This window comes from Cricetulus griseus (genome assembly GCF_003668045.3).
Source record: "Cricetulus griseus strain 17A/GY chromosome 1 unlocalized genomic scaffold, alternate assembly CriGri-PICRH-1.0 chr1_0, whole genome shotgun sequence".
NCBI lineage: Eukaryota > Metazoa > Chordata > Mammalia > Rodentia > Cricetidae > Cricetulus > Cricetulus griseus.
The window spans coordinates 184397604-184424888 of record NW_023276806.1 but is presented as its reverse complement, the minus strand read 5'-3'; the positions used below and the strand labels follow the sequence as shown (position 1 = coordinate 184424888).

General features: G+C 38.0%; 1 protein-coding gene across 7 annotated transcripts in view; it reads left to right on the top strand.

The window, feature by feature from the left end:
- The window catches only part of Cdk14 (cyclin dependent kinase 14), a 554492-nt gene that overhangs the window by 166407 nt on the left and 360800 nt on the right, over positions 1 to 27285 (top strand). For all 7 annotated transcript variants that reach the window (XR_004771639.1, XM_035450611.1, XM_027391584.2 and 4 more), the window contains one exon: positions 7726 to 7805. Coding sequence is in view for 6 of the 7 variants with exons in the window: in XM_035450611.1 (XP_035306502.1) it covers positions 7726 to 7805 (80 nt within the window). In the remaining variant the exon portion in view is untranslated. The remainder of the gene's footprint in view (positions 1 to 7725; positions 7806 to 27285) is intronic.

Genomic DNA, 27285 nt, shown 5'->3' with positions numbered 1-27285 from the left:
TCTTCCTACAATGTACTGTAGTTTGGCTTTTTCAGAATATAACCCAATGGGTATTATGTAATTTGTTGATTATATTCTTTGTATAAGCACTTAAAATCTAGGTATGGTCAGATTTAGGTTGGATTTATTCCATGAAGGAGCATAAAAGCTTCCACCCCAAATGATGTGACAGACTATGATGATCCACCATGAAAGGCCTCACTTTTCCTGGGGAGTGGATAGGGAGTAGGATGGGTTAGGGAAGGGTGTTGGTGGGAGGCATGGGAGGATGGGAGGGAGAGCGAACTGGGAGTATCCCTCCTTAGGGGGTGGGCTCCCAAAGTCCATTCATGCACTAGGGATAAATACCGGTTCCACTGCAAGAGGCCCCATACACTGCCCAGGCCTCTTAACTGTCACCCAAATTCAGGAGACCTAAGCTTGCAGATATTGTTTTACACATGACCAAATTATGCCATTTGACAAGTGGGACCCTGCTGACTTCCTCTCATCATATCCCTCTGATTTGTTGGGCTGGACTCAGAGATCTTTATGTGCAGGAATGTGTTATTACTTATTATTTATCTCAAGCACAAACTCAAAACCTCCCAGTTAGTATTTGTTGAATAACAAATGAGTGTTTAATGAAGGGCTGGACTGTAGGACAGGACTTGGAATTGTCTTTGTTGGTTAAGAACTTGAAGCAAAGAGCTTTGAAGCAAAGAGTTTTGTTTTCTCAGCAGCAGAAAGAATGACCTAATTTGGATGTCTGTACAGAAGTTTTAAGGACTACTTTGTCATTGGCAGTGAGAGTCCAAGGACCCATGGCCAACAAGAAACTTGCTGTCTTCTTTGAAAGCTTTGCTGTCACTGAACTTTCTCCCGATTGAGATAGCAATGTCACTGTTGACAGGTGTTTCCAGGTTATTGGCCTCTCATCCAAAGAACTGAAAATTTTCTTTGGAGCAAAGTAATATACAGATTAGATGACTGTATTGTAAAAATTGACAGTGGGCCGCATGAGGATGCTCAAAAGCCCCAACTATTGTTAGGAATTCCTTTTATGGACTTGAAGAGAAGCGGAGTTTGTTACTAAGGGACATAATTTGAGTGCTTCTCTGTTTTGATTGATAGATTGAGTTAAAATAATTTTTCTATTGCACAAGTTCTTTTTATCATATGCATGTCCAATTATGCAGAGGCATAAGATGGTAAATAGGGGATTTCCACTTAAAAGGTTACTAGAAGTCACAGTTTTTTCTTACTGTGTAAGTATCCAAAACTAATTCAGGCCAGGTTGGCTCTTCCAGGTTGTAACTCAGATATATTGGGACATGTGCTTGAATGGGAACTGCCTGAATTTGATTGCTACTGGGATGGGGGACTCATACCATTGCTCAAGGATGGGAGTATGTGGAGTCCATTGTAGGTGGATGTTCCTAAGTGATTCTTTGGAGAGGGCTGAATATATGTAGTATATTCAGATGAAGGAACTAACAGTTACAGTATGACAAAACCCTGTGCATAATCCTAAACCAAACAGGGGGATGTGGGGGGTCACAGGCTACTAAACTCTCTCCTGTGATTGCTTTCCTCAATAAACCCCTGAAAGTCTTTCTCAAATGATCCAAGTTTTGAAATGGTACAAAATTGATCAGCTTAAAATTGTGGAAATGTACATAGTTCTGTTTTCTGTCATGAACATAATGTTCCAAAAATGTCCAAACTAATTTTCTTTCAAAGTATTATGAGTCTGTATGTTTGATAAAACATTTCAAAACCATGCATTATGCTTTGGTAGCAACTATTAGTCTTTATAGGTAACAGTTGGTGATTGAATGTACTCTTTGCTCATTGTATTAAATCCTCAGATTTTGTATTCGTAGTCACATCCTAGCCAATGGACTTTCTTCTGTTATTCTATTAATCTTAGATTTTATTTAAAAAGAAATCAATTTAGCAAGAATTAGTATGTCTTCTTCCAATTCTGCCTAAGTCATTTAGATAGATATTAAAGGCAAGGGGCTGTTAGAGTTTACATCAAAATTCTAATTATTAAAAATTTTTTCTCCCTTAGAATAAGGAATGGGGGTTAGCATTCAGGATATGCCAGAAAGCAATTCTTAAACAGTGTTAAGGTGGCTTCTCATGCATATCCAAATAAAAGATGGATTTAAAGACAGTAGTGAGGCCACAGAACAGTAAGTTAACTTCTTAAGTTTTAATACTAAGATACTGAACATTTGAATTAGTTTTAAAAGAGGTTGTTAATAAATGAAGCATGATTAGGATAATTTTCCAAATAGTCTTAATAACTTTGCCCCAAATTTAAAAACTCAGCCCTAATCACTGTTCTGGCTCTGCCATGGCTTGCTGTTGCCTCTGTGTCAACACAGGAAGTAACAAAAACCTCAGCACTTTCTCTTGATACTTGATCATAATGGATGAGGGAGACATAATATATTAAGTTTCCCAAATATATTAAATTTCTTCTAGGTACCCTGCTTTAATTTCCTTTATATCTTCCAGACGAAGTCTCTTGTAGGTGTTAGCACTTGAACACTGCTTTCCAAGATCATCTAGATATTTGTGTTTTGTTTTATTGTACCAATTTATCCCATTAATTTGAGGTAACTAATGGAAGCGAAGCCTTAGCAGCATTCCTTTGAGAATTACTTATGTTTAAGGAAATTCTCTTTGAGCATTGTTTTTTTTTTTTTTTTTTTTTTTTTTGAAACTGGAGACTGTGCCCTGAGCAAAGTGGGGAGTCCCTATAAGTTTTGCAGAACTAGAAATAAACAAATGCGATGGATGGATTAAAAACAACAACCAGTAGGCTGTTGCTTTTGTTTAAAAATTCTGTACTATCGGCTTGACTCTCACCAGAGAATTCTGCATCTGTAGGTGTCAAGGGGCACATGGAATTGCAGGCACAATTTCCAAACTTAGGGTTTTGAAGGTGTGGTCAGAGTTTGAAGCTGGATCCTCCTGGACCATTGGCTCTGCCTGGCCACCTAGTGTCCCCAGGCCTCTGTGACTGGAGTTCCCCCCCAATACCTATTCATGTGGCTCTACCTTGTGCCACATTTGTCAACTCATTCCTTGTAAAACACAGACCAGACTAGAACACTGAGTTACTCATCCCAGGGCTTAGATTGTATCTCTCAGTGACGCCATGTTGGTAATGGCAGTTGTGTCTGAGGCAAAATGGCACCTTGTGTAGCTTATAACAAAATGGCACCTTGTGTAGCTTATAACAACTGCTGGCAAAACTGGCAATATCTCCACAGCTTGTTCTAAGGCAATATTAACACAAGTTAAAGCATATTTTTCTCACCATGTTATTTATCTGAATTAATGTTTCCACTGGCAATCAAACCTTAATTGCCTTTTATTCATTAGCTTTTGATTTAATTAATATGACTTGCTAACGGAGAATCTTCAGTGTTTTTCTGTAAACAGCTCTGATTTATTGATTCAATATGAATTTTGTGTTTATTTAAATCACTGTTTGAATTGCATGTTTTGAGCCTTCATAAAGTAGTTTCAAACTATGAGATAATTAGAAAATATGACCTTTTTTTTTTTTTTTTACTTTTTAAGGGCTAGCATCTTAATTTGATACCCTTAAGAAATGAAATACATGCATAGCTACTACCTCAGAATTTTAAGTACTTAAGATAATAGCACTAAAGTTTTATGTATATGTATGTACAAAAATTACAACATTAGACAATCTTATAATATTGCTATTCTCAAAGATCCTTTTTCAAATGGTTGAGCATGTGATTTAACATTTTTCCTGGAATTTGAAGCTGAAAGAGTCAGCAGTTGCTGAGTGTCCAGACATGCAGAGAAAATCTACTTAAGGAAGAAGAAAGTCAGAGTGACTCAGGTTAAACAGCAGTTTGATGATCAATATGATTGTTAGTGGAAACTGAGTGAAGCCCTTGGAGGAGAGAGATGCTGATTAGAGCTCTGGGCTTGCATTATTAAAGGGTTGTCACTGTTTTGTAATGAATCTGTTGGCTGTGGAAAGGTTAAAATAGTCTACAAATTCTAAAACTTCCACAAAATGAAAACTGTCACCATATGCATAAGAATCAGAGAGACTTCACTTCTAATCTGAGATGAAAAAACCCACTAAAGACAAAGAAAAAATAAATCTTTAAGCCAAACATAATGAAGTTTTATAAAACATTTTGTGTCTCTGAAAATTTCGGAAATAAAGTTTTCTACCTTATTCTAGATATATTTGGCATAAATGAAGGGGACATTAGTTGTATCATATTCATTCTTTAAAATATATATGCTGTGCCAGGAAGGTTCTGGATACAGGGCACACTGCTGTAAATGAAGCAGTCACTATTTCTGGAGTTTATAATGTATAAATTTTAAAGAAATTTTTTGTTTCATATGATATGATATCCAAAATACCAATGTCAGAAACAACTGAAATGATTATAGCCCACAAAAGCCACCAACACTTGGGCTTGGAGAGAGGACTCTGAAGCTGAGAGCACTAAGAGCACTGGCTCTTCCAGAAGACTAAGTTGGATTTTCAGCATCAACAGTGTGGCTCACAGCCATCTGTAGCTCCAGAGGCTTTGACATCTGTCTCTGGTCTCAGGCACCAGACAAAGACATGGTGAACAGACTTACATGCAGATAAAACATACGTGCACATAAAACAAAATAAAATTTAAACAAACAGACACCTTTAACACTTGGAGTTTCAGTTCATGGAAATTGTAGAATAATTCCACAAAGACAGTGCTTGTGTTTGTAGAAAGTAAATCAAGAGGAAGTGTTTTTATTGCCATGGAATGATGTAGATTGGGCTTTGACAGTGCTCAGAGAGATCCTGGCTGTCTTCATCACTGTTCTGTTGCTGTGAAGAGACACCGTGAACAAGGAAACTCATAAGAGACAAAGCATTAAATAGGACTTGCTTACAGTTTCAGAGAGGCCGTCATATTGAGGGCATAGTGGCACTGGAGCAGTTGTTGAGTACATTCTGAGAGAGAGAGAGAGAGAGAGAGAGAGAGAGAGAGAGAGAGAGAGAGAGAGAGAGAGAGAGAGAGAGTACAAGAGAGAGAGAGTACAAGAGAGCACTTACATGGGACCAGCATGGGGTTTTGAAACCTCAAAGTCCACTCCCAGTGACACACTTCCCCCAACAAGGCCATGCCTATTCCAATAAGGCCACACCTCCTGATGCTTCTACTCCTTTCAAACAGTTCCACTCCCTGGTGAGTAAGCACTCAAATATAGGAGTCTATGTGGGCCATTCCTACTCAACCACCACATGGACTTTATGTGCCTCTCAGGAATAACTGTTAAGTCAAGTAAAGGATCTGTTGTTTTCAGTGTCCTAAGGACTAGTCTTGTTTTGTGGTTCCAGGGCCTGTTTTGAGTGAGTGGCCTTTAGAAGCTTGAGATCCCATATTCCAGAATTTAGTTCCTGGTACATGTGGTTTAATGCTTCTCAAGGGAAGTGGAAAGCTTTCTGTGAAGAAGGTGGTGTGTGTGTTTTATGTATGAGAGGAAAATGTCTGTAAATGAGGGGAACATTCCAAGGCGTTCCTGGAATCAGTTACTGCCTCCTGTGGGAGCCACTGATGAGCTCAACTGGGCTGAGAAGTCTGTGCAGATGTCAGCTCTGACTGCAGAGCAGCCTCAATCCCTGCCAAAGGCTCCCTTAGTTCTCAGGCACAAAATGAGGAGCCCAGGCTGTGAAGCTGGCTGAACCACACATGCAGGCGTTTGTTGATGCTTGCACCTGGGTACCCAGAGTGCAAACAGGCTTGAAAAAGTCAAGGTGACGATGCACTCAGGAGAGAAGGTTGTGCCTGTCTTGCCAGCTGAGATAAAGACAAAGCATCACGAATCTGACTTCCAGGAGGAAGACTGCACATGGTGAAGCCTATTAGCAAGATGTCCATATTCCATTGCCATCACCAGTAATAGTGGAGTGTCAGTGGGCTCAGGAAGAAATGCCACCTGGCAGTTAGATTGTCATGAGGACTTTGACTTCTGGGTTTCCTTTCTGGGACAGTGTTTTGAACAAACGTAAGTTAGTTAGATATTATGATTTTTAATTTTTTAATTTTTACTTATTTACTTTAAAGACATTAACATTCATATTTCAGACTCAGGATCCTCTGGGTCACATGAGCTTTCCACTTTGGTTACCCTGAAGATTTCTGGTATCAATCACAATTACAATAAGAAACCATGTTGACCTATATTGATAACAGAGGAGACAGGAAAGGAATAGGAGCTGTTGTTGTTGCTATATGAAAGGTAAAATTATTTCTGCTATGTAGTACAAAATTTGAATTTTCATAAAAAATAATAATTCAAGTTGTGTATGTTTTGGCCTTGCAAATCTTTTTTGGGGATTTGTCATTCACATCTTTAAAAAATATGGTTAAAATATATAAGGATATCATTAAATCATTGTAGTAGCACAAAATTGTGAATAAATTAGATGACTATTAGGTGAAGACTAGTATGACATTATGTTATACTTATACAAGATGATGCAGTATACTATGTATCATATGTCAACATTTCTGTATATGGTTTGCTGCACTGTTCAGCTGTATATGTATGCAGTTTATGTGAAATAAACATATACACATATAATTTATATATAAATACAGACAATAGAATATGTTAATGTTGGCTCCAGAGGATTCGAGCTGGCTGGTGAGAGGAGTATGCCAGGGTGGTTTATTTTTTCATTAGTTATTTTTCATACTTTTTACATTTACTGTCTCCTTTAAAATATTTTAATAAACAAGGCAAGTAAATAAAATAGTCCATCAAGCTTAGTAAAAGTAGAAAATAAAGCAATGAAGAGGACCAGAATATATAGTTATACCTCTGATGTTGATAGTAGCAGAATGAATAAAAAGCTATCTCCATAGTGTAATCTAACCTTTGATTAAAGCTGACACACATGCAGAATATGTTTCAAAGAACCATTTGCTTTGGGCATGTCGTTTGTAATTTGTAATAGTATATTCATCAGATTTAAGATGTATTTTATTTTTATTTTTCATGTGCATTGGTATTTTGCCTGTCTGTATGCCTGTGTGAGGGTGTCCGGTCCCCTGGAACAGAAGTTACAGACAGTTGTGAGCTGCCATGTGGGTGCTGGGAATTGAACCCTGGTTCTCTGGAAGAGCAGCCAGTGCTAACTGCTGAGCCATCTCTCCAGCCCCCTATTCATCAAATTTTTGATGATATATCATTATATAAAACATAACCAGATCACAGATAGTTTTCAGAACCTCTTATTTAAAAACTGGGACAGATGCTGTGGGGTGAGAGATGAAGGGAGTGCAGGTGTCAAGTTTCCGTCCTTGGCATTAAATCACCCTATTCTAGAGTGAAAATGCAGCTTGAGAAACTAAGGAAAATGTTCCCGTCACTGCTTTGTTTTAAATTAAATCATTGTCAAGTGCTTTTGTTGAACTCTAGTTTCACTGGAAGGAAAAGACTAAATCACAAAAGTATCAAGTCTTAGCCAACTGCAAGTATATTTACAATATGAATATTTACAATGATCTAGGAATTGCAGCCTTACTGAAATCAATATGGCTGTGGCAGACTATTTGAGTCACTGGCATTCTCAATGCATAATTGTATAGGGCAGAAATTTTAGGTTGCATAATCAGAACCTTAACAGACATAGAGTTCTGCAGTCACTTTCACCTATTCTTTGGTTTCCTGCAGGGTAAACGGGAAGCTGGTGGCTCTAAAGGTGATCAGACTGCAGGAGGAAGAGGGAACGCCTTTCACGGCCATCAGGGAAGGTAGGCACTCTGTGCTGTCTTTGATTCTGTATTTATGTGGTGTTCATAGCATGGTAGGCACACTGCATCTCCAGACATGCTGAGCTTTACAGTTACATTGTTAAATGTCTCATTTGATTGTGTAAACTGAAATTAAAAAAAAAAATCAGTACCTTCTACAATCTTAACAATTCACATTAAACAAGACAAGACCATCTTTCTGTATTCAGATTTGTGGGGGGAAATTCATGGTGGGTTATCTAGGCAACTGGAGAATATTTTTATGTATGATTCTATTTGCAGCACTACTAAAATGCAATCTCAGGATGACATTATTCACAGTTTTTAAAGGAAATTCTTAAAAGTGCAGGATTGTCCTTACCTTGTTCCTCATCTGAAGTTTTTCTTTCTTGGTTCACTTGTTTCTTTTCTTTTCTTTCTTCCTTTTTTTGTTGTTTTAATTCTCCTCTCATATATGACATTCCAATCGTGGTTTCCCCTCCCTTCACTCCTCCCAGTCCCTCTTCCTGACGGATCCTCTCCCCCAGACCCACTCCTCCTCTCTTTCCCTTCAGAAAAGAGCAGGCCTCCCCGGGATATCAGCTGAACACTACATAACAAGTTACCCTAAGACTAGGCACAAACCCTCATGTCAAGGCTGAACAAGGTAAACCAGTAGGAGGAAAAGTGTCACAAGAGCAGGTCAAAGAGTCAGAGTCATCCATACTCCAAATCTTAGGAGAAACACAAGATCACCAAGCTATACAACCATAATGCATATAAATAAAGAAGACCTAGCTCAGAGCCTTACAGGCTCTCTGATTTTTGCTTTAGTCTCTGTAAGCCTCTAGGGGTCCTGATTAGTTGATTTGTGGGCCTTGTTCTCCTTGACCCCTCTGGATCCTACAGTCTTTCCTCCCCCTCTTCCATAGGGTTCCCTGAGTCTGTTCAGTGTTTGTTCTGCATCAGTTCCCATCAGTTGCTAGATGAAGCCTCTGATGATAATTGGGCTTGGCACCAATCTGTGATTATAACAGGCTATCATTAGCAATCATTTCATTGACTGTGTGTGTGTGTGTGTGTGTGTGTGTGTGTGTGTGTGTGTGTGTGTGTGTGTGTTTGGTTCTACCCTAGATTTCTGGGCTGTTCAGCCTCTTGTTTCTGGCCATACATGCAGTGTCCTTTTCATGGTACGGGCCTCAAATTGGACCATTCTTTGGTTGGGAACTCCCACAAATTCTACACCACCATTGTTCTTATCCTTAACTTTGCCTTAGTTGATTCATTCCCTTATACATTAGTCCTATGTATGTTGTAATATTCCCCCCCACTGTTATTTTTCTAAATGTTCTCTCATAATGCAGTAGATTCTAAGTATAAGGTTTTGGTCTTGTGAAATAAGGTTGAGCTGTCTTTTGCCTTGTTCATTTATGCATAGGAGGGTTTTTCTTCTGAATGAGAGTCATCTTATTCATGCGAATTTTTCAGTTCGCTGTCATAACTCTTAAGATTAGTAGCTTCACTTCTGTGTCATTTAAAAAGGCAAATTAGGCTGGAGAGATGGCTCAATGATTTAGAGCACTGGCTGTTCTCCCAGAGGATCCAGGATCAATTCCCAGCTCCCACTTGGCAGCTGACAACTGTCTGTAACTCTAGTTCCAGGGTACCCAACACTGTCATACAGATATACGTGCAGGCAAAACAACAATGTACATTAATAAAAAAATTAAAGAAAGAAAAGAAAATAATTTAAAAATGCAAATTATCTTTACCTAAGGCCTCAGTTCATTTTCCCATCAAAGGGAACAGAGCTACATCTTCTGCTGATACAAATGATGTATCAGTGTTTTGGTACCTAGTTTTATGAAGGTATTGACAAATTAAATATACTCTGTCATTATCTGGTTTGTCATTTGATGATGATGATGATGATGATGATGGTGTATCATTTCCTTCTCCTCTTCCTCTTCCTCCTCTTTGTCCTAATTAGAGTTTCTATTGCTTTGATAAAACACCATGACCAAAGATGACTTGGGGAGGACAGGGCTTAGTGTTCTTATACTTCCATATTATAGTTCATCATTTTAGGAGGTGAGGCAAGGAGCTCAAACAGGGCAGGAATGTGGAGGCAATAGCTGATGCTCCTTAATCAGCTGGCTGATTTGCTTTCCTTTACACTCCTCGACCACCTGCCTGGGGTCTTGGTCCTTCCCACCTCAGTCATCAATCAATAAAATGTACCACACACTTGCCTGTAGACCAGTTCGGTAGGGGCATTTTCTCAGTTGAGAATCCCTTTTCCATAACGACTCTAGCTAGTGTCAGGTTGACCTAAAACTAGCCAGCACACTCTTGTACTTCTATTTTCTCATCTCATTCTTCCCTACATTCAGTTTGACTTTTTTTTCATTATTATTTAGCTGAAACCTTTAGAAAATGTACCCATTACCTCTTTATTATGTACCAAATTTTTACTTTTATGGTTTCTTTTTTTTTTTTTTGGTCCAATCTCTTAGCAGTTTGCACACGGTTAAAACATCTCTTCTGCAACATTAGAGACTCCAGGCACATTGGTTTTTCTCTTTGCTTTGTGATACCCTTTAGGTTTGTAGGACTTAAGGAGAGAAAAAAAGCTGTCTTTCCTCTAATGCACACCATTCCTGGGCAATTTCATTCATTTCCTAAGTTGAAAAAGCATTTATATGCTCCTAGCTTCCATACATGTATTTATTTAGTTAAGGCCTTGTCTTTGTGTCCATTTCATACGTATATCTGTCTACATTGGACTTCTCTTTCTCTAAGAAAGATAAGATATCCTTGGGTGATGGTGGCGCATGCCTTTAATCCTAGCACTTTGGAGGAAGAGGCAGGTGGATCTCTGTGAATTTGAGTCCAGCCTGGTCTATAGAGCTAGTTTCAGGATAGACAGAGCTGTTACACCGAGAAACCCTGTCTCAAAAAACAAAACAAAACAACAACAAAAAAAGAAAGAAAGAAGAAAGAAAAGAAAAGAAGAATAAGATATCACCACCAAGTAAGGTTGGTGTAACAAATCAGCTAAAACTTATATCCAAGCATAATGTGATGGTCCAACATATCCATGCACTATTCTCTGTACACGAGTAACAACAAAGTCCAGCACTGCCTACCCAAATTAGTCAAATGTATTCTGTTGGTTACATCTCTGAAAGGTATCTTCTGTCTGTCCACAGCTGATATGAATCCCCTCACTGTACCCCAGGAATCAACAATTCTTCCTTGGATTGCTGCAGTAACTTTTACAATATACTCTCTCCTTTGTCATCCTTATTGTTTCTTCTTTACTTTAAAATTATTATAATCTAAAATTGTAACCCATGTTTTATTAGTACCCCCTTTAAAAACCTCTACCTAGTACTCAGGCTGTTTTTTTTTTTCTTTCAACTATTCCACAGTGTCCCATTTTAGGGCCCTCACATACACTCTGCCACTGTCTAGCTCTTCATTGGCGCTTTGAGGTACCAGCTATAAACTCATGTGTCCTTTTCTCAGAGAAATTTCCTGTAGCCACCCTGACTAGAGTAGTAGCTAGCTAATATCTTACCCATCTTTATGCAGTTCACCATGCCAGTATCCCTGTTCATTTCCATTACAGTTCTTACTGGGATGTGAAATGTTCTCCCTCCCCCTCTGTTCATATGTAGAATTTTAATGAGGTTAGTGACCTTGTCTGGCACCCTCCCTGTAACAGCTACTGAATGACTTACAGAGCATCATTAAGCTAAAGTCGGTAAATAAGATGGAGTATTGGTTACAGATGGTGCTCTTGCGGAATCTGTCATCCAGGTGGCAGGCAGAAGATTGAAATAATAAGTCAAAGAATAACACACCATGTCATATAAATGCCAAATCATTTCTGAAGTATTGTGAATTCTCAGAAAAGTTCTCCACTAGTGAAGTATGCTAAGATTTGGGCTGGACCTTGAGCTAGAAATCAAATGATAAACTATGGAGACAAGATGGAGAAGTCGCTTTCCAGATGGGCCCAGAAAATGAGCAGAGTTCAAAACTCAGTGCCTTTGCCCAGTGTAAGGAGCGGGGATGATTTTCATTAGGTGGTCTCAATTAGTGCCTGGTCATGTGACAGCAGGTGGGTATTGTCTGGTTTGTACATGTTGAGTTCTGAGTTCATGAGACATCTATGAAAATACCTAATGATGAAGAAATGGAGAGCACAGCAGTTGAATAAAAACAGCATATTTAGCAAGACCCTTAAAATCATAGAATCTTCAGTTTTATTTTGATAAATTTAGAACAGAGATTTATTTGGGATAATACTCTGGAAGATGTAAAGCGTAAAAAGCATGGCCATGGCACCTGAGGGTACAGAAGGCATCAGTAGAGGGCAGAGGAAAAATAAGAACAAACATATAAGCAAGTCCAGTGTTTTTGAGGCCAAGAACTTTCCATGCAAATGAGAGGTTGACTGCTAGTTAAGGTAACCTATAGAGAGTGGAGTTTTGGAGTCTGGAATTCTGGGTCTTGACTGTGTCTTTGTCTTTCATTACTATACACTATAAGACAAACCGCTGAGAAGGCTGCCAGTCTTCTTTGACAGCCTGCCTTAGATAGTGCAGAAGTAGTTATTACCTCATAGTTTTGGAGGCTGAAATATACAGAAGTAGTTATTACCTCATAGTTTTGGAGGCTGTAATGCCAAAGCCAAGATACCTTGACACCCTTTCTTACAGCTGAGAGAGATGATCTGTCATGAGGTCCCTCTTTGGTTCATACATAGGTGTCTTGTCCCTGTGTCTCTGGGTTATTATTCTGTGCTTTGCTTATACAAAGGTCTTCTTTCTCTAGGGACACTGGTCATACTGAATTAGAGCTTACTCTGAGGACCTCATTTTAACTTAGTCACTTCCATGAAGACTCACAGCCTAAAGTACTGGGGTCAGGACTTCAGTTTACAACTTTGCTGTTGTTAGGGAAGGGCACAGTTCAGCCCGTAATACCACTTAATAGTTTGGAGCCCTAGAAACCTTATTTGCAGAAGGTAGGTGTTGACTCCTGCAATTGATTATGGATTTTTTATATTGACATGATTCTTCTGAGGATTCTTAAAACTCAGAGTTTTGAGTCTTCCTATAACAGAAAGTGGTGGAAAAATTGTTGAGGCCTGGGATGACCTATCACAAAATGACATTGTGTTTTCTTTAAATACAATATTTTTGTCTTTCTAAGAAAGTCTGACTTCTGCTTGATAGTTTTTAAAAAGATTTATTTATGCTTTATGTGTATGAATGTTTACTTACATATAGGTATATGTACCATGTGAATGCTTAGTGACTATTGAGGCCCTAAGGGAGTGTGAGGTCCCTCAACTGGAGTCCCTGATTGTGAGCCACAATGTGAGTGTTCGGAACTAAATTTGGGTCCTTTGTAAGAGCAACAAGTGTTCTAAACCTCCAAGCCATCTTTTTTTGCCCTCTGTTAGTAGAATGAAGTCATTATGATAACAAGAATGAAACAATGGTCAGTTTTAGATGAATGTTCTTCTCTTGACTTCTCTTCCTGTCTTTCACAGTTCAGTTTTTGACTTTTATGTACAGAATCAGCAGCTGTCATTGTTGCTCAGCTTGTTGTCAATCACAGTGAGAAGTACAAGCATAGTAACTTGTATGTGTGTCATATGGTAGAACATGAAACCTTTAGGAGGGCATGACACTTAGGTTAGGTTAATTTTCCATTGTGGAGGGGACATTATGGCTGGGTCAGTGAGAGGGAGAGCTGGAAGTTGAATTTACCTCCGTTCTGCTATTCTGGCCAATTCTTCATTCACAAATTGTCAGAAGCATGAAGATTGAGAGTCTGGAGAGCACCATGCTGAGGGAAGTGGATTTTAAGTGTCTGATTTCCAATTATGGCATTACCTTGGAACTTAGGCTTTAATGTAATTTTCACCCCAAGTGGAAATGCCTAGCAACTCTAATCTTGTTTAGATTTGTGTCTTCAGATAGACTTTGAGTTTTACCTTGTTGAGATTGAGTACATGTAGTAGCTTAACTTAGGTTTAGGTACTTTGAAACTTACAATGTTTTTGATGGCAGCTTAAAATATCTGTGGTTAAGGTCAGCTTTCCTGTTTTAATATAGAATCCTTGTGTGGTATCTTCACAGCTTATGGTACTTTCTGACAGAGGGTCATGAGCACAAGGAAAGGTTTGGAAGGGATAATTGTACACACACACACACACACACACACACACACACTCATTGGCAAGCCGGGCTCCCTATGAAAGCTGCAGGTAAAAATCACTTGATTTTTGCTAGCTTTGGCTGGCTCCTGGAAAACCTTGGGATCCTTTGATGTGTATGAGTGACACTCAGCCCTCTTCCTCTGTGTTTACATGGCCTCCTCCTGTGTATCTCACTTTCTTCTTAGAAAGATACCAGTCATTGTCCTTTGGGCCTTCCTTAGTCCAGTGTGGGGTGATTTAATTACATTTATGTGCATTATTTGCAAATAAAGCCACACTCCAAAGTTCCCGGTAGACAGAAATTTGGGGAAATACTGTTCAACTCACTCCAGATTTTTATTCTTGTTATTTTCACAGAGACATTTGAAAAGACTGCATTTTTCCTTCAAAAGCTTAGCAGAGAGATATGCTATGTAGCAGGGATATCATTGGCTGTTCTTTTCCTCTTAATAAGTGTGTATGTGAGTGTATGTGTGCTAGACAAACGAATGAATTCATTAACATTCTTCAAGGTGATTTGGATATTTGTTATTTTTCATTTTTTAAAGAAAACTATGATTTTTCCTCTGTGACTAAGTGACTTGAGGTCTGTGGCTTATAAGGAGATGAATTGTGTCATATTAATGAATGTGATTAAGACTTTGGTAGTTAGTATGAGGTTGGCAGCAGAGAGAACCCATCCCAGCACTACTACATAAATGTAAAAGGATAAAGATCTATTTTGACAGTTCCTCAAATTGATAGTTGCAATTTCAAGCACATTAGTTCAAAAGATAAAATATGTTAAAATTAGCTTCCCAGTCCATCCCACAAGAATCTGTTTTATCCAGGTAGAAAGTCTAATGAATATACAGCGCTGTCAGTATGGGACTGGGCTGCTATGTATCTATAACGTTACTAAGTCATTTTGTCAAAGTCTGGATGCCAGGGCACATCTTCTCCAATTGTTCCCCTAGTGGAGAGAAAGCACCTCTTATTGATGACCAAGGTTTTCCACTCTGTCTCTCTTCTCTGACACAAATACTCTTGAACTTGGGTTCCTGGAACTCCACTGAGAGAGTGTACACAGCATGGAAGAGGCTCCTGGGACACAGTCTCCCTCTGTAACACAACTAGAGGGCTGTACAGGAGAGGCCAGCAAGGACTGCTGTGCTTGCATATTTGTGTTTTGTCAGTATTGGTGTTTTGAATTGTTCACCATCTTGTAGTGATTTTTAGAATTAATAAGGAGATCATAAAGTGAAGTTTTAGCTATGTTTTACTCTGTATTAGTGCCGCATTTAATTATATGCATTAGGTAACACAATAGTCTCTCACCCGTCCTAATAACTTTAGGATTTATCATTTCTGAGCTGAGCTCAGGCATTTCTGCAATTAGCTGTTATATCGACAGATGTTTTTAAAGCCATAATTTGTGCTATGATTGTTTGAAGTTCAATAATCCTATGAGAACTAATTTGGAAGCTAAGCCACACCATAGAGATTTCTTGTACAGACGTTTCTCAGTTGTAGTTGGTTAGGGCTCCAGTTTGACTCTTAGAATGGATTTTAGTCAATGAGCTAGTGACCAGCAAGAGGCAGAGTAATCTAGTATTTTACTATGAATTCTCAAACCTAACTGTATGTATTAAATTTGCTTGGATTCCTGCCTGAGGATTTTGATCAGGCCTTAAGTTTTGCATGCCTCACTTTCCTTTTCAATAAAAGAGGATGAAAATAGTTCTACTTTTAGTGAACTTGAAATATGTAGCCATTAAAATTCAATGATGCTATCAAATAAAAAGAATCATAGAATGAAAATCTCTTAGAAATAAAAATGTATTACCAGGAAGTAAAAGTCAAGGGAAGATTTGCATGGCAAATTTAAGAAAATTCCCGAAGTGAAGGACCAAGAAGAGTTACTTTCTCTGATGTCTCTGAGGATAAATGATGGGAGTATGAGTTGTCTTCTGAACTAGCTGTTTTGGTTTCTTTCTGACTGGAAATGTCCCTCAGCTGCCCTGAGATCTTAACTGTTGACTTCCATTTCAGAGTCAGATATCTTGATTGGCGCCTTTGGGTGTTTGGATAAGGACTGTTGTGTGGTGAGTTACACAGACAATACTGGAAAAGAAGTCCCCCCACCTTTCTTTGCTGCTCATCAGATAGGACAGTCTTTTTGAAGGAGGCTTTGGTTTCCACGTAAAGGATAACTGACTCTATTGCCTAGAAAATTTAAGCTTGCTGCTCACAGTATGAGGTTGAGTAAGAGACAGGTTGCAGGGGATTTTCCCCTTTTAGCAAACTGAGTTTTTTTCCATCTCCCAGTTTTTGGTTCAGATCATGTAGCTATTGTCAGAGAGACTAAAAGGTAATGAAGTACTTAGGGGAAAAAGGTAAGTGCGGTTTTTAGGAGATGGATGTGTGTTTCTGAAGAAAACAACATGTAGGGTGAAATATGTGATTAGACATGGAGCTCAATGCTCATGGAGATCTTCGGGAGGGCATCCAAGGTTTTTCTTGGAACATGTACTGGATGATAGAGCCTATGCTAAGAAAGAACTATGAAGAAGGATGGAGAATAGGAAAAATTTAGGGAGTTCAGTGAAAGTGTCAAATTTGAAACCTGGTATTCATGAGCCATTTGTTTACATAGTGGTGCTGTTGAAATCACAGAGCAATTCCATCCCAATTGAAGACCTTAATAGTCATATTCAGGTACATGATCTATTTCACTGTTCTGATGAAGGTAGATGTTATCATCTTCATTTTACCAGTTAAGAAGCTGGAGTCTCCAGATAATTTTGTCAAAAGACACCAGGTAAATAGTGGTACAGATTCTGGTGAACTGTTTTGTCACGTAGTAGACCTCAAAACAACAACCAAACACATGAATGCATTCTGGATCCTCTCTGCATTGCTGTTGAGGCAGAAACCCATATGATCAAAATTGTACAGATTGTTGTAAGTCAGCTAAGAGACAAATGGAGATGAGAGTTGGAAAACCACTGCATCAGTCAGTAAATGTTTGGTCCTGGTGGGGGTTGTGCCGTTAGCCTTGTGGTCATGAGCACATACTGCACCCATTGCAGCTCCAGTTTCTTATTTCTGAAATGAACTTTCTCCTAAAGTGTATTGTCTTTGAATAAACACTTTTGTAGCAGCCTCCAGTTAAGATTCTGTTTACTGGAAAACTATGTCATAAAGGACTAGTTATTTGCTCTAAGCCTCAACTTCCTAATCTGCACCTGAGAGATAATTCTTATCTGTGTATTAACACAGGAGTGTTGTGAGAATTACATGAGGTTAGCATCTTTTATGGCTTGCCAAGGTAAAAACTGAAGTCATCTTCAGGGAATTTTGAGCAATTAAAAATGCATTCAGGTAGGGATTGTTATCTAATCCCTCTTAAATTGTTTTAAATACAAATGCATCATATCTTAACGTATATTACCAGTTGACAAAACAAGACAAAATATAACTTTTTCAAATTCAGCCAGCCAAGAAAGCAGCTGCTTGATTGAAAAGACAAATTTTAATCTTTAAACTTAACAAAATAAAAGAAACCCACTATTTTCATAGGTTTTAACGTCACATGATCCAACAGCTTTCAGTTTTTTTTTTTTTTTTTGGTTGATATTAGCTGGCAGATGCCCATCATATTATTCAGACTCACAAAGAACAACAATTGGGTCAATTTACATAAACTTACTTAGAATCACAGTCTAGACTCATGGATTTTTTTCCCTTCCATTTACAAAACATTGCCTGTCAATTATAAAAGGCTCTGTATAAATTCATGTTAATTTTTTGCAGTGACAGACATAAAGGAATATTATTAATGGTTTAAAAGAACTATTTTAGCACAATAAACTCATGTCCCATTACAGCATGTGAGTGTAAAGAACACTGGTGATACTATTATGGGTTTTTTTCCAGCTGGCAAAAGATTGGGGCTAGTACTATCATTTGAAATAAAAATCCCTGGATACTTAAAACTGACCAAAAATTCCTGTGTACATCTTCAGGTCTAACTTGGCCATGCTGTTAAACATGCTACCTCATAAATTTCTCTCAACAATCCTGAGTTAATATGTCAGCACAAATGTCTCTAAGGTGCAGAGAGGAAGATGAGGCCTAGAGATAAATAAATTGTCCTTTGTCATATATTTTGTCAGGAATCAAAGGTTTTAGTTGAAGCATTTGTTCAAAGGTAATGCATTCTTCACCTAAAAGTTTCTCAGATAACTTAAAAAATATTATAATTTCATAAATGTCTATTAATAAATTTATATATAAACTTACTTTATATTTGTTGCTTGTATGATTGTTGTTAACATAGCTATAGATTGCTTTAAAAATGATTGCCAAACATTTGTTACTTCTTAATATCTGAGAAGCCCATTACATTGTTGTGCTACATACCATGTATCCTACCTAGTAATAGAAACAGTCAAAAGGTAGATGAACTGTGAACTTCCGTGAATTTATGGCCCCTGTCATGCTTACTGACAGAATTGGGTGGTTTATATGTCTTCAGGCTCTATAGTAAGTCATATTTTCTTATATGCTTAGTGAGTACTCAATGAAAATACCGAATAATGTGACTTTTTAGTGGTCTTTTTGAAAAACACATACATCATGTATATTGGAAAGAGGAGAAAGGATTGGGCTAGGCATGTTTGTAAAATCCCCATAAAAATCCCATGGCTGCAAACATGTCAGTAGATTACAATGAAAAGAAATACAAGAGACCCACTGGTAGATTTATGAAACTAAAATTACAGGAAGAAAAAGACAAACAGAAATTTCGAAGGTAGGAAGAGACAGCAACTCATTATAGCAGAGAAAACTGCACTCAGGAGCTGACCTTTCATCTAAACTGCGAGATGTAGGAAGACAAGACACTGACATATTCCTAAAAAACAAAAGAAAATGAAAACCTGTCGATTAAAATTCTACATCTAACAAAAGTATCCTTCAGAAGAGAAGGCCAGAGTCATGTTCAAATCAGTAAGACTTGAGTGAAATATTAATGAAAACATGTCAGACCGGGTGCAAGTGGCACCAAACCCACTTTTTAGTGGAAAAAAAAGTAAAATGTTGGAAATGATAATATGTGAGTAAATATGAACAATTTTATAAAGATATTATTCTTTGTAATCTCATAATCTGTAAAAATATTAATTATTTAGTATAGTGACTGTAACATTATTAGATATATGACATTTTTTAGATACAGATTAAATTATTAGATAAAGATATAATGCCTGTGAGGGAGAGAAAAGACTGCATTTTATAAATATTAAGCCACTGTTATCCTGGAGTAGACTGCAATAAATCAAGCTGTAAATTATAATTTATATAATAATCACTAAGAAAATGGTATGACTAAAAATCAGCAAAATATGATATGGCTATATTTCAAAGTATGCTGAAAAAGATTGATGCATAAAGGCTGTAAGGGAAATCCAGAAAAATCTATGTGACGTATCCCTGCAAAAATGCAGGGGACAAAGCTAAAACTCTACAGTATCAACATTCTGAACTTAAGACTCCAGAGAAAAAGTTTTTCAGGCTGGATAGAAAGAGAAGAGTTGACACTACATACTCTCTGTAAGAGATGAGCTTTAGTTCTAGCGACTCAAGAAGGTAATGTAAAAGGATGTGTAACCATAAGAAACCTGGCAAGATGAAAACTATAATAAGCACTAACAGACACCGTTATATTTTTTCTACAAAGAGAGACATTTTATGACGATGAAAGAGTCAACACATGAGCCAGGTGTTGGTGGCGTACGCCTTTCATCCCAGCACTCGGGAGGCAGAGGCAGGTGGATCTTTGTGAGTTTGAGACCAGCCTGGTTTACAAGAGCTAGTTTCAGAACAGCCTCCAAAGCCACAGAGAAACCCTGTCTTGAAAAAAAAAAAGAGTCAACACATGAGCATGATTTCACAGAAATAAACAAACCTAACATTAGAGTTCAAATATACAGAAGTCATAAACTTGTAGAATCAATAGAAGAAATAGACATTTCAATAATCAATATTAATCTACAGATATTGGTAGATCAGTTGGCAAAAGCCAACCAAGATTTAGAAGACAAGAATGATATGGTAACCAACTTGTCTCATAGACTGCAGTTCACTGAGCTTCAGTAAAATATGCATTCAGTTTAAGAGCAAGTGGAATGTTCTCAAAGGTACAGCACAGATTAAATCTTAAAACAAGTCTAAGTACATGGAAAAGGATTGAAAGGTTTCAAGGTGTAGGTTCTGTTTACTGAGCTATTACATTGAAAGCAGAGAAAAACTGAATTTGGGAAATTGAGATTAAACAACTCATTTCTGGGTAATTTATAGATCAAACAAAAATGAAATTTGGTATTTTGGTCTCAGTGAATATAAAACATTGTGAAAATTTGTGGGATCCAGATAAATGAGTGTTTGGGAGAAAACGCTCACCTGGAAACATGCATTTTAGAAAAGAAAAATATGATCTCAAATTAAAAATATAAGCTTTTGGATTAAGCCTATTGAAAAAAGAGCAGCAAGTTTATCTTCCAGGAAACAGAGGGAGAATAAAGATCACAGTGGAAATCAGTGAATTAGGAAACAGAAAAGCAACAGAGAAGCCAGTTCAACAGAAAGCTGCTTCTTTACTGTGAGTATTTAATGAACACTCAGCTCACTGACCAAGATGAAAAAGGCACAAGTTACCACAACACCAGTGAGAAAACAGTACTATTGACCTCAGAGAAATTGTTGAACTTTAAAGGGATATTATAAGCCACTCAATGCCAGCATTTAAACAGTTGATCTCAAATGGACAAATGTTAGTTTTTATGAAAGTTGTTGCTCTGACAATTAGATGTGTGAAAACAAAATAGGTTAATACTCCAAATACAAATTTCAAATCAAACTTTATGTATCCATTACAAAACTATGGAATTTCTAGGCATAAATCTGCAGGAAACCTTTTGTGATTTTTGGACTAGAGAATAGCAGAATTTGTGGAAGAAGATAGCTCATAAATTAAGTTGTGGTCCTTGAACACAGATCTAGGAAAACCAAGACAGGTGAAAAAGGAACAAAATATTGCCAAATAATATATTTAATGAAGGATTGATATCTAAAACACATAAAAGGGACCCAAGTTAAATAGTGAGAAAACTCATATGTTACAGATTATATCGTAGGATTACGTGCACAATGCCTGTTGAAGAAGTGAGGTAGAAATCATTGGCTGAGAGTCAGGTCTTTTGGGTTAACATCATTCCTAGGATTACAAGTCTGCACCTTCAGGCCCAGGTGCTGTCAGCTTTTGACAAGCAGATATAATCACAACGCACTGTTTGTTCAATGCAAGAAAGTAGCTCAATATGAGCAAAAAAAATCATTATATAACTTGTATAGCCCAGAAGCTTATTGTTTATGGCAAGTGATAGATTGAACTTCTATGGCTTGCTGGGGAGAAGCAGCCAGAGGAGGAATGTGATGAAGAAGAATGAATGCACCTGCCTTTTTCTGGCCTGTGCCCTCCCAGCCCCCACCTCTACTGGAATCATCTTCCAAGACCTCATTAAATACTGCCTCTTCCCTGCCATCCTGTTGCCTTTCCTAGCAATAGTCAGTCCCTTTCCTTTTCTTCCTTTTTGGCTCTTGGCAGTTTGTGTTGTTTGCTTGTTTACTTATATTTCAGTGCTTGACTACACTAAGCTTTCTGGCCGGATGTGCTCTATGGTGACCTATTGGTGACCTCTTGGTGCTTTAGAGCCTGTGGTATGGACTGCCTCCTCAGATGCACACGATTCCCCCACTGCTAGCAAGATGAAGCTAATCCGGAGTCCAGTCAGGGCTTTAGTAGAATTTAGGCAGCAATAAATTGGGCCATGATTGTTTCAGAATTAAGAGTGGCAGGAATTACAGGCATCGTCATTGGATAAATAGAGTTTGATCTGAGAAATGGCAGAGAGGACTTGTTGCTAAGTAGCTAGCTGAAGTAGAAATATTCTCCCTGCTGCCCAACCCCACCAGTTTGCCTGTCTAGAGGAAATTCTACCTTGTGATAGTAGATGTAGGTTGTTCAGGAATTTTCTAATGCAAACTCTGGGTATTCTTGTGTCCACTATGATTTTTTTCAGCATGTGAATCTGAGTATTGTTGTGATAAACATCTTAGTTTTTGTGATTACCTTTAAATTCTTTTATTACCATTATGTTTGGGATCTAAAGGAAAACACTAATATTTCAGGAAAAAGGAGATAGAGCTGGGTATTGAATGCACCCATTTCAGGGGCAGTACTGAGTAAAGAGACCTTGACGTTGATAAAGAGAATCATTGTAAGAGATATTTGGTCAAAGTTACTGAATTTATGCTTGGTTATATTAAACCCAGAGGCTCAAGACATTTATCCCCGAAGGACTGTGAAGAGCACCAGGGATAATGTAATCTGGTTCTCTCAGGGAGAAATGTTAATATGGTCAGGATCATTCCAGCTCAGACCTGGAGTGAAAGTCCCCTGAGTCATTCCTGCCAAGAAGACAAACCTGGCAGTAACTCAGCTCTCCAGAATGCTGCTCTCACCTCACATGGGATCCCATTTTTGTGGGATAGGCCATTCGGATCTCTCTGCGTTTCTCATTTTCTTGTGACATTTTAGAGTGCAATGGAACTCTTCACAAAATCACCAAATAGCAATTCCTATATTAATTCATAAAAATCCCAATTAATAGCATATGTGGAGAAATGTGCCATATAGAATACTGGGGGAAGTTCAGAAGTGCAATGTTAAGGAAACTCTATCATGGGATATTTATATGTTTTGGATGCTTGCCATCTCAGTCAGTTCCCTGAGTATACCCAAGAGTATTTAGTTGATAGTAGTACTTTTTAAGAAGCCCGAACATTTTGAACAGGACCCAAGAAAAAGAATTAAAGAAGAATTAAAGGAAGTACTCAGCAAAAACTTGGCAGTTGTCCTGTTATCTTCTCTCTCTCTCTCTCTCTCTCTCTCTCTCTCTCTCTCTGTGTGTGTGTGTGTGTGTGTGTGTGTGTGTGTGTGTGTGTATCCTGTACCTTATGGCTAGTGTGGGCAGAATCCAGCAGCCAGCAGAGGGTTACTTTTAATGATGATGAATGGTTTTATAGAAGTATTTATTGCTATAAAATTATCTTGATGGAGACAGAGATTGATTTTTCAGTATGATTTTTCAGTTTTTTTTTGTCACCTGAGAATTTTTCGAATTTCCATGATAATCAGAAAAATTGTGGTTTTTGCTTGATTTAGCTGATTGTGTAAATTTTTGAAGATATTAAATTTAGTCAGTAAGTGGTTGTCTGTGGCCTCCCTCCCTCTTTCTTTTTCTCCTTTCCTCCTCCATTCCAACAGGTTTTTTTTATCTTAAAGAATATTTTATTACTTGTACAACATATTAGCACCAATAAGGACATACATCAGTGCAAGAGCCTACCAATTCTAAAACGTTTTCATCATAATTTTGTATAATAAAATATTATTAATGTGACTTCTTTTTCAGTTAAAAATTAATTTTTCATTTTACATATCAACCCCAGTTCCCCATCCCTCCCCTTCTCCCACCCTTTGCCTCTCCCTCTTCCCATCCCCCATCCACTCCTCAGAGCAGGTAAGGCCTTCCTTGGGGAGTCAACAAGTCTGGCATACCAAGTTGGGACAGGAAGAAGTCCCCATGCCCCATATCAAGGTTGAGTAAGGTATCCAACTATAGGGAACTGGCTCCAAAAAGCCAGTTTTTGCCCCTGGGTAGGTCCTGGTTCCACTGCCAGCTTACCCCCCCCAACAGATTAACTCACATAACTGACATCCACATTCAGAGGGTCTAGTTGGGTTCCATGCAGGTTCCCCAGCTGTCATTTCATAGTTCTTGAACTCAAGAACTATGGGCCAGCTATCTCTGTGGTTTCCCTATCATGGTCTTGACCCCCATCTTCAACTGAATTCCAGGAGCTCAGCTCAACTCAGTTCTTGGCTGTGGGTCACTGCATCTGCTTCCATCATCTACTCGATGTAGGTTCTGTGATGACAATTGGGGTAGTCAGCAATCTCATTAAAGGGGAAGGCCCTTTCTGACACCCTCTCCACTACTACTATGAGTCTCAGAAAGGGTCATCCTGTGGATTCCTGAGTATTTCTCTAGTTCCAAGTTTCCCTCTAACCCCATAATGGCTCCCTCTATCAAGATATCTCTTTCATTGGTCTCTCCCTCTGGGCCTCCTACAACTTGTTCTTCTTGTTCCCATCCCCCATCCCCTCCCTTCTACCAACCTCCCAGTTTATGCAGGAGATCTAAATTATTTTATCTTCCTGGGGTCTTCCATGTGTGCCCCTCTTAGGGTCCCATGTTTTACCTAGCTTCTCTAGGGTTGTGGTCTATAGCCTGGTTATTCTTTGCTTTACATCTAATAACCACTTATGAGTGAATACATTACTGTATTTGTCTTTCTGGGTCTGGGTTGCCTCACTCAGGATTTTTTTTTTCTAGTTCCATCCTTTGCCTGCAAATTTCAAGATACCATTGTTTTTACTACTAAGTAATACTCCATTGTGTAAATATACCACATTTTCTTTATCCATACTTTGGTTTATGGGCATCTAGGTTGTTTCTAGGTTTTAGCTATCACATATAATGCTGCTGTGAACATAGGTGAGAAAATGTCTTTGTGGTATGATTGTGAATCCTTTGGACAATTGCCCAGGAGTGGTATTGCTGAGTCTTGAGGTAGACTGAGTCCCAATTTTCTGAGAAACCTCTATACTGTTTTCCAAAGTTCCAAGTTTGCACTCCAACCAGCAATGGAAGAGTGTTCCCCCCTTTTTTGCATCCTCTCCAGCATAAGCTGTCATCAATGTTTTTGATCTTAGCCATTATAATAGGTGTAAGACTGTATCTCAAAGTTGTTTTGATTTGCTTTTCCCTGATGGCTAAGGATGTTGAGCAATTCCTTAAATGTCTTTTTGCCATTTGAGTTTCTTCTGTTGAGAATTCTGTTGAGATCTGTACCCCATTTTTAAATTGGATTATTTGGTATTTTGGTGTCTAGTTTCTTGAGTTTTTTTTATAAATTTTGGAGATCAGCCCTCTGTCAGATATGGGGTTGGTGAAGATCTTTTCCCATTCTGTGGGCCGCCATTTTGTCTTATTGACCATATCCTTTGCCTTACAGAAGCTTCTCAGTTTCAGGAAGTTTCTTTATTGATTGTTGCTCTCAGAGAGTGTGTGTTATATTTAGGAAATGTTGTCCTGTACCAAAGCATTCAAAGCTACTTCACACTTTTTCTTCTGTCAAGTTCAGTATACCTGGATTTATGTTGAAGTCTTTGATCCACTTGGACTTGAGTTTTGTACATGGAGATAGATATGGATCTATCTGCATTCTTCTACACCAACAGCCTCTTTTTATCTATCCAGGTTGGTCTTGGATTAATATAAGTCTTCCTATGTTGACCTCTTAAGTATTGAGATTACAAACATGTTCCAGTACAGGAGACTTCTTTTATTTCCCCTTCTCTTTTAATCTGTTTTGTAAGGGTTTCACTACATAGCTCAGACTGTCTTTAATCTCACATTTCTTTAGTCTCAGGCCCAGGGGTGTGGGGGTTACATATATGCATTACTGTACCTTGCTCTCACACTCTTGTCTAAATGCCTTTGACCAAACTGTGAAGAGGCAAGCCAGTGAGATGCAATTAGCATTTCCACTGTTGTGTGGCCTTCCAGCATCTGGAATTTATCTTTCCTTCTGCTACCCTCATGTTAATGCATTTGGGATACTACAGATGTTTTGATAGTGGTAAAGGCAAATTGTAACAATAACTCTTTCCGCCAGCCATCTGAGTTCTGCTGCCATGTTATTACCCCCAAATAACACAGAGATTAATATTAGTTACAATGTTGCTGGCCAATGACTAGGATTTCTTGTTTGCTAGCTCTGTATTAAGTATCAACCATAACCATTAATCTATATATGTTATAAAGACTTACCTTATGGAGGATACCAGCGGCATGCGTCTTCTCTTCCTGGGATCACATGGCAACTCTCCTCTTTACTACATTTCCCAGAATCCTCCTTTACTCCTAGCCCAACCTATCTTGCTTCCCTATTGGCTAACAGTGCTTTATTTGTCAACCAATAAGATAAACATATACACAGAAGGACATCCCCCATCAGCAAATGATTTGTAAATCTGTAGAATTGCTGACCAGTGGATTCACTACAGTGTCTACCTGACTTAACACTTGGATATGTGGTCTCACTAAAGTGAGATACCAAGCAGTGGTGAAATTGACCATACCTTGCTTTGTTGTTGTCTCAGCCAGGATCTGCAGACCAACATCTGACAACAATCTGATGTATATTGTCCTCACTATAGGATCAGGGTGTTAGAAAGCAAACAAGACTTGCCTGGCAGGAGTTCACTCATCATCAATTAAATATTGCAATAATGGATTAACCAATTTTAAGACTCTTGCTATTTCATAAAGTGAATTAATATGGCAGAACTTACTATATTCATCGTGGAACAGTTTGTGCAGAAGAAATTTGAGAGCTAAACTACATTGAACATGGAAAGATAAGACAGTGCAGCTTCTTTTTTACAGCTTTTTTTTCAAATGCATGCTTCATTGTTTTCAAAATTGAAGATCTGGTGGTTTATCTACAACTTTAGCACCATACTTATAGATAGTTCTTGTATTTCCTGAAGATTTCTGCCTAAGTGGTAACTTACTGAAAATAATTAGTAAGCAAGTCCATACGGTTATATTTTCATATTTACCTAAACTGTTAAAGTCACAAAAACATTCTCACAAAGAAATTAATAATAAACTTGGTTTGTTCCTTTGACATGACAATTTAGGAGAATGTTGGAGAAATTATCATAATTGAATTGGCAGTGCTTAATAGGATATCCGGCTTTCTTTAAGTAGATTATCAATATAAAAATGTTTTGAGCAAAAAAAATAATTGAAACATACAAAGAACAAATGGCCATTTCTATATACATAAACATGCACTATTTTCAGTGCAACTTTTATTTGCTACTATAATACTGTATTTCTGGACATGGAGCAAGATATGATCAAGAAAACATGGGCATAATATTTTAATGACTTGATAAACCTGCATTACTGTTTTGGGATTTTGTGAAGCACATAGGCAAATTTGTAAGTACAGTGTCATATTGTATAGGCTATGTGTAGAGTTGTTGGTATAAGCTTTATGTGTCATTGGAGGGCAGTA